The following is a 13,127-nucleotide window of genomic DNA, read 5'->3' on the forward strand; positions in this document are numbered from 1 at the left end:
GCGGGAAGGGATACGACATCATCTATCTCCAGTCTACAACACAGTCCTTTCAGCAGTTCCAAGAAGGCTCCACACCAGGGGTGAAATTCAGCAGGTTCTGACAGGTTCTGGAGAACCGGTAGTGGAAATTTGGAGAAGTTCGGAGAACAGGCAATTACTACCTCTGACTGGCCCCAGAGTGCGGAGGGAATAGGGATTTTGCAGTATCCTTCTCCCAGGAGTAGGGAGGGAATGGGAATTTTGCAGTATCCTTCCCCTGGAGTGGGGTGGGAATGGAGATTTTGCAATATCCTTCTCCCCAGGATTGGGGTGGGAATGGAGATTTTGCAATATCCTTCCCCCAGGAGTGGGGAGGGAATGGGGATTTTGCAGTATCCTTCCCGTGAGGTGGGCATGGAGATTTTGCAGTATCCTTCCCCTGGAGTGGGGTGGGAATGGGGATTTTGCAGTATCCTTTCCCTGGAGTGGGGAGGGAATGGGGATTTTGCAATATCCTTCTCCCCAGGATTGGGGTGGGAATGGAGATTTTGCAATATCCTTCCCCCAGGAGTGGGGAGGGAATGGGGATTTTGCAGTATCCTTTCCCTGGAGTGGGGTGGGAATGGGGATTTTGCAGTATCCTTCCCCTGGAGTGGGGTAGGAATGGGGATTTTGCAGTATCCTTTCCCTGGAGTGGGGTGGGCATGGAGATTTTGCAGTATCCTTTCCCTGGAGTGGGGTGGGAATGGGGATTTCGCAGTATCCTTCCCCTGCCACGCCCACCAAGCCACACCACGCCCACCAAGCCACACCCACAGAACCGGTAGTAAAAAAATTTGGATTTCACCACTGCTCCACACCCATTTGCACCACTCAGGTGACCCAGAGGACACAGACAAACCTCCCAAGTGGCCTCAACGGACTCTCTAAAAGGATGCAAATGACCAGCTGTCTGCAAGGAGTATAAATCCTTCCATTCCCCACCAATCAGTCAGAGCTGAAGAACCTTCTTGGATGAGAAGTGAAACGTCTTGAAAGAAAAAAACCCCAAGAAAGTCCAGTTGCCTCCTGAAAAAAAGCACCTTTGGGATGAATTGGGCACATTAACCAACGACTTCTCTTCCGTCTTGCTGGGAAGAATACGACACAGGTATGTCAGAAATGGTGTAGGTAGGGTCTCCTGCTTGGGTGGGGTGGTGGGGTTGGACTAGATGACCTACAAGCTCCCTTCCCACTCTGTTCATCCGATCTGATAACTCTTTATCATCCAGACCTTATCGCTGAGTCCCGCAATTTCAATGATCTCTTTTGCGATGGGTATAAACTCCGGGTTGAATTCGATGGAGAGGAGGCGAGCGTTGGGTTTCAACAGGCGAGCGATCCTGATGGCCGAATAACCACAGTAAGTCCCCATCTCCAGGGCTACCGTCGGATCGGCTTCCTCGACAGTTTTGTCTAGAATTATCCCTAGGGAGAAACAAAAACGAAAGGGGGGAAAAAATTGTACTTCGATTAAGACATTAGGTGTCGACGGAATCCTCGGGAGCCTCTTCATATCCTAAACGGTAGGGAAAATCACAGGTTTCCCCATCGATTTTGCTGATCCAAATATTTTATTTTATTTTATTTTATTTTATTTTATTTTATTTTATTTTATTTTATTTTATTTTATTTTATTTATTTTATTTTATTTTATTTATTTTATTTTATTTTATTTATTTTATTTATTTTATTTTATTTTATTATTTTATTTTATTATTTTATTTTATTATTTTATTTTATTTTATTTTATTTTATTTTATTTTATTTTATTTTATTTTATTTTATTTTATTTTATTATTATTTTATTTTATTTTATTTTATTTTATTTTATTTTATTTTATTTTATTATTTTATTTTTAAATTTGTATACCGCCCTTCTCCCTGAGGACTCAGGGCGGTGAACATCCAAGTAAAAGCATAAACTACAAACATTAAAATACAACTAAAAAGATATATATACATTTGGCCCCATGATTAAAAACAATAACAAACAATTAAAAACATTTTAAAAAGTGTTAGGCCAGCCCGGCTTGCTGGAAAAAGAAGGTTTTAAGGGCACGGCAGAAGGCACCGAGGTCTTGGATTCTCCTTATCTCTGGGGGCAGCAGTAGGCAGTCTTGAAGATAACTAGGTCCTATGCCATGGAGCGCTTTAAAGGTGATAACCAACACCTTGAAGCCCACCCGGAAGACTACTGGGAGCCAGTGCAGCTCACGCAGTAGATATAATGCAACTGTCGTAAATGTGAGTCAGTGAGTCAGCATCCGAATCGGCTGCTGGGCTGCTGGGGGTTCGCAGGGGTTCGGGAGAACCTCTAGCTAAAATTCTCTGCAGTTTGGAGAACCCCCAAATTCCACTCCTGGCTGTCCCCGCATACCCCTCCCCTCCCCGCAGCCCATTTTGGATGCAGGTAAGTGCAGGGCACGCACCGAGGCTCGGGGAGGGCTAAAAACAGGCCTACCGGAAGTTTGGGAAGGCTGGAAACGGGCCCATTTCTGGCCTCCAGAGGGCCTCCGGAGCAGGGGTGAAATCTACTTACCTTCCTTACCGGTTCAGTTATGCATGCGCAGAAGGTTAAAACCAGGAAGTAATGACACCTGGGTGGGTGGGCGGAGCTTTGCTCCACCATCGCTACTGGATAGCCGAACCACCCACCACGATCTCTACCGGATCACCCGATCTGGTCCGAACCTGAAGCATTTCACCCCTGCTCCGGAGCTTGGGGAGGCTGTTTTCACCCTCCTGGAGGCTCGAGAAAAGCCTCCGGAGCCCGGGGAGGGCAAAAACATTCCCCCCTCCCCCACAGTGGTGCAGGAGGCCGACTAGGCCACGCCCACTCAACAACCGGGCAGAAAACCCCTTGCTAAAATTTTTGAAGCCCACCCCTGATCCAAATGCTGCCAGTCATACATATGAAAAATGGTCATAAATCACTTTTTTTTTCAGTGCCATTCTAACTTCAAATGGTCACTAAGTGAACTGTTGTAAGTCGAGAACTTCCTGTATATAACTATATCCATACATATGTGTGTGTATCTCTATCTATCTAGCTATCTATCTCATCTATCTATCTATAATCTATCTATCATCTATCATCTATCTATCATCTATCTATAATCTATCATCTATCTACCTATGTATCATTATCTATCTATCTATCATTATTTATCATTATCTATCTATAATCTATCATCTATCTATACCTATCAATCATCTATCTATGTATCATCTATCATTATCTATAATCTATCTATCTACCTATCAATCATCTATCTATCTATGTATCATCTATCTATCATTATCTATCTATAATCTATCTATCATCTATTTATTTATCTACCTACCTATCTATCTATATCTATCATCTATATCATTTGTCTATCATCTATCTATAATCTATTATCTATCTACCTATCAATCATCTATCTATCTATCTATGTATCATCTATCTATCATTATCTATCTATAATCTATCTATCATCTATTTATTTATCTACCTACCTATCTATCTATATCTATCATCTATATCATTTGTCTATCATCTATCTATAATCTATTATCTATCTACCTATCAATCATCTATCTATCTATCTATGTATCATCTATCTATCATTATCTATCTATAATCTATCTATCATCTATTTATTTATCTACCTATCTATCTATATCTATCATCTATATCATTTGTCTATCATCTATCTATAATCTATTATCTATCTACCTATCAATCATCTATCTATCTATCTATGTATCATCTATCTATCATTATCTATCTATAATCTATCTATCATCTATTTATTTATCTACCTACCTATCTATCTATATCTATCATCTATATCATTTGTCTATCATCTATCTATAATCTATTATCTATCTACCTATCAATCATCTATCTATCTATCTATGTATCATCTATCTATCATTATCTATCTATAATCTATCTATCATCTATTTATTTATCTACCTATCTATCTATATCTATCATCTATCTATCTATCTATCTATCTTATCATCAGACTACAGATCTACGTATTTCTGCTTCTCCTTTTAACTACTTCAAAAGAAGAGAAGGCAGCTTGTTAAATAAAAGGCTAATCTAAAACAGTCTCTCGGGTCATTCTCTTAAACTAGCAATATATTCCCATCTGTTCTGACGCCTTTTTTTTTTTTTTTAATCTCTTAAAAAGAAGGCGAAACGTCATTTACCTTTCTCGTCTCCCACGTTCATGGCCCACTCGTACTGGCCACAGTACTTATCGATGCAATTCAACACGCTCTCCGGATCCCCCTTGACGGCGTTGTACGAGACCGAATTTAAAATCCTCTGCTCCTTGCTTTGATCCATGACGAAGTTGGTGATCTTCTCTAAAACCAGCTCGTTCCAGAAGATTTTGGCATGGACGTTATGCTTCACGAGCATAACCGTGGCCACGAGGACCAGAACGGAGCCAACGCCTAATGAAACGAGGATGGTCAAAATCCAATTTTCTAACATCTGGAACGAGAGGGAGAGATAAAAGCAGAGAATCCTTTAAGGTGGCATAGAGATGGAAAGCTTTCGCTTGTTAGGGCTTTAAGGAAGAACATTTGCAAAGTAGGACTAGATTAAGGGAGACTTTAAACCCTCAAGGAGGGACACGGTGGCTCAGTGGCTAAGACGCTGAGCTTGTCGATCGAAAGGTCGGCAGTTCAGCGGTTCGAATCCCTAGCGCCGCGTAACGGGGTGAGTGTTCTGCCCCAGCTCCGGATTCCCAAGGATTGTGACACACACCAACAGTCCTTATCAAATTTATAATGTACCAAGAATAAACAAAGTCCAGCAAAGGTTGGCAACCAGCCCAGAAAACAAGATAAGATACTCACTCTTCAAAAATTCTCTCTAATAATTACACGTTGTTTCCAGCAAGAAATTAATAACTGCGTGCGACTTAAATAGGCTAAGGGAGTGGCCAATTATCCTCAAGCCTTACTCTTGAGGAGACCTCCTATTCCTCCTGAATAGCCACTCCTGCCTTTTGGCAGCCCTGCCTGCTCGAGCATTGAGAAGAGGCTCCTCCACTTTGCTCTCTCCACTTGAAGGAGCCTCTGGAGGTTCTGAAGGCCCTGGCTGAGTCTCTGCCTCTGGCACCACATCCTCTTCAGCCTCCTCGCTATCCGACACGAGCGCCGGCTGCGCAGGCTGCTGGCACGACCCCACACCAGCCTCCTCCTCGTCGGGATCAGCCACGATCTGCGCAGGCTGCTGGCGGGCCACAACAGTGAGCTCCCGTGACTTGTCCCAGCTTCTGCCAACCTAGCAGTTCGAAAGCACGTTAAAAAAATGCAAGTAGAAAAATAGGGACCACCTTTGGTGGGAAGATAACAGCGTTCCGTGCGCCTTTGGTGTTGAGTCATGCCGGCCACATGGCCACGGAGATGTCTTCGGACAGCGCTGGCTCTTCGGCTTTGAAACGGAGATGAGCACCGCCCCCTAGAGTCTGGAACGACTAGCACATATATGCGAGGGGAACCTATAAACCCTCACTTGAAAGGTTTCTCTTGCCTACGGTTTGCCAGCACCTGTTTGTGTGCAAACAACGTACAGGTTTTGCATCCCCAGGTTGCCTTGGAAAAGATTCTTCCAAAAACGTAACAACATCAGTGATCTGACGTCATGTAAAGCTGCTATACTGAAGCTGGATAATTCTACCTGATTGAGGTTAATTAGAATCAGAATCAGAATAGAGCTGGAAGGGACCTTGGAGGTCTTCTAGTCCAGGCCCCTTACTCAAGCAGGAGATCCTATACCAGTGACGGCTAACCTTTTTGCCGTCGTGTGCCAAAAGCGTGGGGAAGCATGGGGGGGGTCACACCCATGCGTGCCCACACCCATAATTCAGTGTGCCCTGCTCCCCCCGCACAGGCACGCGTGACACCCCTGCGCTCCTCCCGCTTTTGGCATGTGATGGCACGGTGGGCCCAGTAGGCCCGTTTTTTTCGCCCCCCCCCCGGCTCCAGAGGCTTACTTGGAGCCTGGGGAGGGCAAAAACAGCCTTCCTCATTCCCCTGGAGGCCCTCTGGAGGCCGGAAATGGCCCGTTTGCCGATTTCCAGTGGGACTGGAAGGCCCATTCTTCATTCTCCCCAGCCTGCAGAGCCTTTCTAGGAGCCTGGGGAGGGCAAAAAAACGCCCTTCCCCACCCCCCTTGAGGCCCTCTGGAGGCCAAAAATAGCCTTCCGGTGGGCCCGGAATGCCTGAAAATCAGCTGACCGGCACGTGCCGGAGCTGAGCTAGGGCAATGCTCGTGTGCCCACCAATATGGCTCTGCGTGCCACCTGTGGCACGCGTGCCATAGATTCGCCATCACGGTCCTATACCATTTCAGACAGGTGACTGTCCAGTCTCCTAAAAACCTCCAGTGATGGAGCACTTACAACTTCTGGAGGCAAACTGTTCCACTGGTTAATTGTCCTCACTGTTAGGAAGTTTCTCCTTAATTCCAGGTTGCTTCTCCCCTTGGTTTAGTTTCCATCCATTGTTTCTTGTCCTGCCTTCCGGTGCTTCGGAAAATAAATTGACCCCCCCTCCTCTTTGTGGCAGCCCCTCAAATACTGGAAGACTGCTATCGTGTCACCCCTGGTCCTTCTTTAGACTAGCCAAACCCAAATCCTGCAACCGTTCTTCATATGTTTTGGTCTCCAGGCCCTTAATCGTCTTAGTTGCCTTCTCGGCACTTCTTCCAAAGTCTCAACATCTGTTTTGTAATGGGGTGACCAAAACTGGATGCCGTATTCCAGGTCTGACCTTCCTAAGGCTTTATAATTATGAGAAGATTGTAAATAATACTGTCATGAATACGTGTTTTCTGTTCATAAAGTCCAAATTTCTCCAAGTCTCAGAAAGTGGGAGCACCTGAAAACAAAGTAATATGAAGTCCTTGGTTCTCAAAATGAAGCCCTGCCCAGCTTCTCAAACGGAGGTTTCAGAGGCTGAAAAAGGCATCAGAAACGAAATGAAGCTTCAGAAAAAAAAAGCCCCCAAACAGAGCTTCAGAGAAAAAAGCCCCCAAACAGAGCTTCAGAAAAGAAGCCCCCAAACAGAGCTCTAGAAAAAAAGCCCCCAAACAGAGCTTCAGAGAAAAAAGCTCCCAAACAGAGCTTCAGAAAAGAAGCCCCCAAACAGAGCTCTAGAAAAAAAGCCTCCAAACAGAGCTTCAGAAAAAAGCCCCCCAAACAGAGCTTCAGAAAAGAAGCCCCCAAACAGAACTCTAGAAAAAAAAGCCTCCAAACAGAGCTCTAGAAAAAAAAGCCTCCAAACAGAGCTTCAGAAGCTTTTTCCTGAAGCTCTGTTTCGGAGGCTTTCAGAGGCAGGAAAGAAAGTTTTTTTCTGAAACAGTTTCAGAAGTTTCAGAGGCAGAAAAAAAAAAGCAAAAATAAAAGCAAGGCACAGAGCTCACAACCAAGGAACCTGTTGCTAAAATTCACCTCTGGGAACAGCTGATTGGGGGTATTCCGGGAGGCTGATCCACCTGCCAATCAGCTTTTTTCTTATTTTCCTCCCCAAAAACTAAGGTGCGTCTTATACTCCGAAAAATACAATATTCGTTTGTAAACAAAGGAAAAGCTGACCCCACTCCCAAGCCATTCAATAGCAGGCTTTTGCTATTGAAATAAAAACTTGTCAAAAAGAATCTCAACAACTTTTTGTTGCGGCTGCAAGCATGTGAACTAAACCCCAAAGGAGAAGGGAAAAAACCCAGAAAAAAAGCTAACATAACCACAGAACACACTTTTTGTCTTTGTGATAACTGCATCTTTGCAAATCTCTGAGGGCCCAAATTTCTACCCCGAAAATTCTTAAAAAATCCAAATTTAACCACATTTTAAAACCAAGGTTGCAGAGATTAGGAAATCCACAAGGGGGGACATTTAGTGTATTTTTGCTCCTTCTTGGTTGCTCGGCATCAGATAATGCTTGGCTAGATGCAGGGTGGAAAAAAGAATCAGCCAGCACATTTCTACCCCTTCTCATTAAAATTCATCCTGTTATGCAGAGCACATTTTTAATCCAGAACATAATTAAAGTTGCTATGGAGACGTGGCCTTGCAACACAGCAGGCATTTTGTTCACCCATCTCTTTATTCGGGTCCTTCCGTGGAGGCTGAGTTTCCCGTACCACGTTGGCAGAAGCGGCAAGGACCACGTCATCCGAGTTTGTCTCCCATTTCTGGAGGCTAATTCCATTTCTCCACCAGTTTAGACTGCAACGACGGCCCTCGGTTGAAGACATTTCATTGCCAAACTAGGTAACATTATCAGTGCCAGAAGAAGGGAGTGGGTTTTTTTTTTGATGCTGTATTTATATTGCCCTGTCAGGGTTGATGGGATGTTCTTGGTGGTTACTTGATTTAAACTGTTGTTTACTTGAGTGGGTGGTTCCTTGATTGGGTATTGTATTTTGGTATAAGCAGAGAGCAAGCCCCACTCCTTCTAGCACTGATGATGTTACCTAGTTAGGTCATGAAATGTCTCCAAGAAACCCACAGTCCTCCACTCTGTCTACTTCTCCTTCAACTCTGCAAACACGACTCCTAGCACTGATGATGTTACCTAGTTAGGTCATGAAACATTTGCAAGAAAACAGCCAAGCTCAGAAAGCACCAAGAACCCCACAATCCTCCTCCTTCTCCACTTCTCCTTCACTGCAAACATGACTCCTTCTAGCACTGATGACGTTACCTAGTTAGGTCATGAAATGTCTGCCAAGAAAGCAGTCAAGCTTAAAGAGCACCAAAAACCCTTATCATCCTCCTGCTTCTCTCCTTTTCTCCTTCACTCGGCAATGGCGTTACCTGCAAGGGCAATGAAAAGTCTACAAGGAAACAACCAAGATCAGAGAGCACCAAGGACTCCACAGTTCAACCCTGGTCTACATAGATTCTCATTTATTTATTTATTTATTTATTTATTTATTTATTTATTTATTTATTTATTTATTTATTTATTTATTTTTCAAATTTCTATACCACCCTTCTCCTTTTGGACTCAGGGCGGTGAACAGCCAAAATAAAAACATCTATACACAACATTGCAATTAAAAATAGAGTTAAAATAATTTATAAATTTGGCCCATAATTTAAAACTTGTCAATTTAAAATCAATATCAAAATTTTAAAACTAACCCTAAAATCAAGACAGACCTGCTAACTGAAAAAAGTAAGTTTTTAGGGCCCAACGAAAAGTCCGGAGGTCGGAGATCACTCGTATCTCTGGGGGTAGATTGTTCCATAGGGTAGGTGCCACCACAGAGAAGGCTCTCCTCCTGGGGGTCGCCAGCCGGCACTGTCTGGCCGACGGCACCCTGAGGAGGCCCTCTCTGTGGGAGCGAACCGGCCGGTGGGAGGCTATTGGTGGCAGAAGGCGGTCCCGTAAGTACCCTGGCCCTAAGCCATGGAGCGCTTTAAAGGTGATCACCAACACCTTGAAGCGCACCCGGAAGTCCACCAGAAGCCAATGCAGCTCGCGCAGGAGGAGTCACATGGGACTGACCTGGCTCTCCCCAGTCTTCCTCCAACACCTTCACCACTACCCCACACTGTCTCTGGGGCTGAGAGAGAACCCAGGAGCTTCTGCAGATGGTGGAGAGGGGACTAAAATTCAACAGGAGGAGGGAGAGGACTAGAACTCAGAACTCTGTGCTCCCAGTCCTTTACCTTCCCCACCACACACCAGTGTCTAGAACAGCATTAGAATCTTCTCTAGTTAATAAGACGAAGCAAGCCACTAAGAAAGAAATACTAGAAAAGGTGTTTTTTTAAAAAAAAAATTATAGAGTTACAGTGGTGGCCAAAATTGTGGAAACATTTTGGGAAAAGTCTATTTTTGAGGTTTGATTTATTTTTATCTTTTATTTTATTAGTCATATTTCTATGCCGCCCACTCTCCGAGGACTCTGGGAGGCTTACACCAAAGACAGTATACTAAATAGTATATTGCCCCCTAACAATCTGGGTCCTCATTTTACCCACCTCAGAAGGATGGAAGGCTGAGTCAACCTTGGTAGTACAGTGGTCTAAGGCACCCTGTTATTAAGCTGGTTATTAAGACCAGCTGCCTGCAATTACTGCAGGTTCGAATCTCGCCAAGGCTCAAGGTTGGCTCAGCCTTCCATCCTTTCTAAGGTAGGTAAATTAAGGATCCAGTTGTGGGGGCAATAAGCTGACTTTGTATAAATATACAAAAGGATGAAGGCTATTGCTGAGCACATTGTAAGCCGCCCTGAGTCTCCGGAGAAGGGCAGCATATAAATCAAATTAAAAAATAAAAATAAAAAAAATAAAAAACCTTGAGCCGGTGAGATTTGATCCGCTGATCTGCTGAACTAGCAGTCAGCTGAAGTAGCTGCAGTACTGCACTCTAACCACTGCGGCTCTTTTGATGGCTAATAACACCACTTTTTGGGGGTCAAGATAATCCTATTCCACTGCTGGAATGGCCTGGGAATAGCCCAGACCTTCACCCAATTGAAAATCTATGGAGCCGACTAAAGAAACTTGTTAATCAGAAGTGACCCAGCAATAAAACCCAGTTAATAGAAGCCATCCTTCAATCTTGGTTTCACATTAGAACAGCTGCAGAACTCAAAGACTTGGTTCACTCCATGGGAAGAGGTTGTAAGGCCTTCATTCATGCTAAAGGTTACCCAGCTAAGGATTAACTGACACGGTGATCATTTTCGTATATCTCGTTTTTTCTCTGGTGATAATTTTTGCATATCTCGTATTTCGCTTTTCTTCTTTCTACTGTAACTGCTATTCTAATTGCAAATCCCTCATAAAAGTGATTGCGTTACATTCTTGATTCGATTATCTTTCCATGGATATATAATTTTATGGTACTACTCCCCCTAAAAAAGTGGTGTTATTAGCTAAGGTTTAGAAAATACACTTTTCCCAAAACTTTTCCACAATTTCGGCCACTACTGTACACCATGCTTTGAGAAATCTGCAAGAGCTAGACTGCCGAGTCAGGTCATTTAAAGATTAAAATATTGACTGCGCAAGGTTGCTCCAGGTACGTACAACTCCGTTACTTATCAAAAAGACCGCTATCTGACTTTTATACCGAACTGGCCTTGCAAGATTTTCCCAGGCGTTTGGCAGAGTTGCCATTTTTTTTTTTTTGATTTATATGCCGCCCTTCTCCGGAGACTCAGGGCGGCTTACAATGTGCTAAGCAATAGCCTTCATCCTTTTGTATATTTTATACAAAGTCAGCTTATTGCCCCCAAAAACTGGGTCCTCAATTTACCTACCTTAGAAAGGATGGAAGGCTGAGTCAACCTTGAGCCTGGCGAGATTCGAACCTGCAGTAGTTGCAGGTAGCTGGTCTTAATAACAGGGTGCTTTAGACCACTGTACTACCAAGGCTCTTTTTTTTTTTAAATGTTCATTTAACGTTCAGCCTTATCAATATCCTCCCTTTTTTTTTTGTAAGAAATCTATACCAGGTAGTCCTCTACTTACAACCACAGTGGAGGCCCAACATTTGCGTTGTTAAGCGAGACAGGGGTTAAACAAATGTGCCCCGTTTTTACAACCTGTCTTTGCCACGGTGGTTAAGTGAATCCGTCTTCCTTGTCGACTTTGCTCGTCAGAAGGCCGCCAAAAGGGATCGCGGCGGGATTCAAATAATTTTAACAACCGGTTCGCTGCCCTAATCACCCATTGGATGGGCGTGGGCGTGGCCAGGGGTGTGTGACAGGCAGCACTTAGCCTCCTGCACCCCCCAGGGAGCAAAAATCGGGGTGCGGCAGCGCCCCTCCCACACCCCGTTTTGGGCCAAGTAGGCCTCCGTGCAGTCTCCTGGGAGCAAAAACAGGCTGTGGGGGGGGGGGCTGCACCGCAATTCCCCCGCACCCCGTTTTGGGCCTAGTAGGCTTCCCTGTACTTACCTGGGAGCCAAAACGGGGCGCGTGGGGACTTTGGGAGGGGAGGGGAGGGGCCAGCCAGCAAGTTAACAACCGGTTCAACTAAAGTGGTGCGAACCGGTTGAATCCCACCACTGCGTGACACACAAACACATATACACACTCCAGGACACTGCAACCGTCATAAAAGCGAGTCGGTTGCCAAGCATTTTGATTCCCGTGAGCATGGAAAGGCTGCAACGGTCGTAGGTGTGAAAAAACGGTCATAAGTCACTTTTTTTTCATTGGCGCGACTTCAGTCACTAAACAAACGGTTGTAAGGAGAGGACGACCTGCATTGGTGTGCTCCTGCGACTTAGCTCTGGCTGGTATTGGAGTTCCCCACTCGGAGTTGCTACGGTTTTCTCCTCTCTAGCTTAATCTCCTTCCCTCGTGTACCAGCCCTGCTGTTTTCCCCTAATCGAGAGATTACTCTGTTGTTGTTTTTTGGCCGAAGCTCTAGCTAGGAGCAGCTGCTGCTGCTGGCATCGTGGCTGGAAGGAGGATCCGCCTTCTCCCTTTTCCCCTGGGGACGCAGAGCTGGGTGCCCAATTCTGCACCGGGGAAACTGTGCTACTCTGCCAAGAGTGGGCTTTGCCACGCAGTGGGCTTTGTGCAGACAAGGAAAGACTGTTTCCTGAGTGCTGAAGTTGTCAAAAAAGAGAGAGAGAGAGAGAGAGAGAGAGAAATGCTTTATGATCCGGAGAATTTCTTAATCAGGTAGTAAAAGAAAGTTCAGCAGTTGGGAGGAGGAGGAGGAGGAAGAGGAGGAGGAAAAGCAGGAGGAGGAGGAAGAAGGGAGAGGGGAAGAAGAGGAGGGAGGGAGGGAGGAGGAGAAGGACGAGGAGGAGAAGAAAAAGCAGGAGGAGGAAGGAGAAGGAGGAGGGAAGAAAGAGGAAGGGGAAGAGGAGGAGGAAAAGGAGGAGGACGAAGATGAGAAGGAAAAGCAGGAGGAGGAAGGAGAAGGAGGAGGGAGGAAAAAGGAAGGGGAAGAGAAGGAGGAGGAGGGAGGGAGGGAGGGAGGAAGGGGAAAAGGAAAAGGAGAGGACGAGGACGAGGATGAGAAGGAAAAGCAGGAGGAGGAAGGAGAAGAAGGAGGGAGGAAAGATGAAAGGAAAGATGAGGAAGGGAGGGAGGGAGGGAGGAAGGGGAAGAGGAC

At 45.0% G+C, this 13,127-nt stretch overlaps 1 protein-coding gene across 3 annotated transcripts in view; it reads right to left on the reverse strand.

Moving 5' to 3' along the window:
• Positions 1–13,127, reverse strand: part of COMT (catechol-O-methyltransferase) — a 32,728-nt gene that overhangs the window by 6,650 nt on the left and 12,951 nt on the right. For all 3 annotated transcript variants that reach the window (XM_070950755.1, XM_070950753.1, XM_070950754.1), the window contains exons 2-3: positions 4,228–4,516; positions 1,253–1,446 (exon numbers count right to left, since the gene is read on the reverse strand). In XM_070950755.1, coding sequence (XP_070806856.1) covers positions 1,253–1,446; positions 4,228–4,516 — 483 coding nt within the window. The remainder of the gene's footprint in view (positions 1–1,252; positions 1,447–4,227; positions 4,517–13,127) is intronic.

The sequence above is a fragment of the Pituophis catenifer genome, unplaced genomic scaffold (genome assembly GCF_029215685.1).
Source record: "Pituophis catenifer annectens isolate HBS135680 unplaced genomic scaffold, rPitCat1.0.hap2 SCAF_10, whole genome shotgun sequence".
NCBI lineage: Eukaryota > Metazoa > Chordata > Lepidosauria > Squamata > Colubridae > Pituophis > Pituophis catenifer.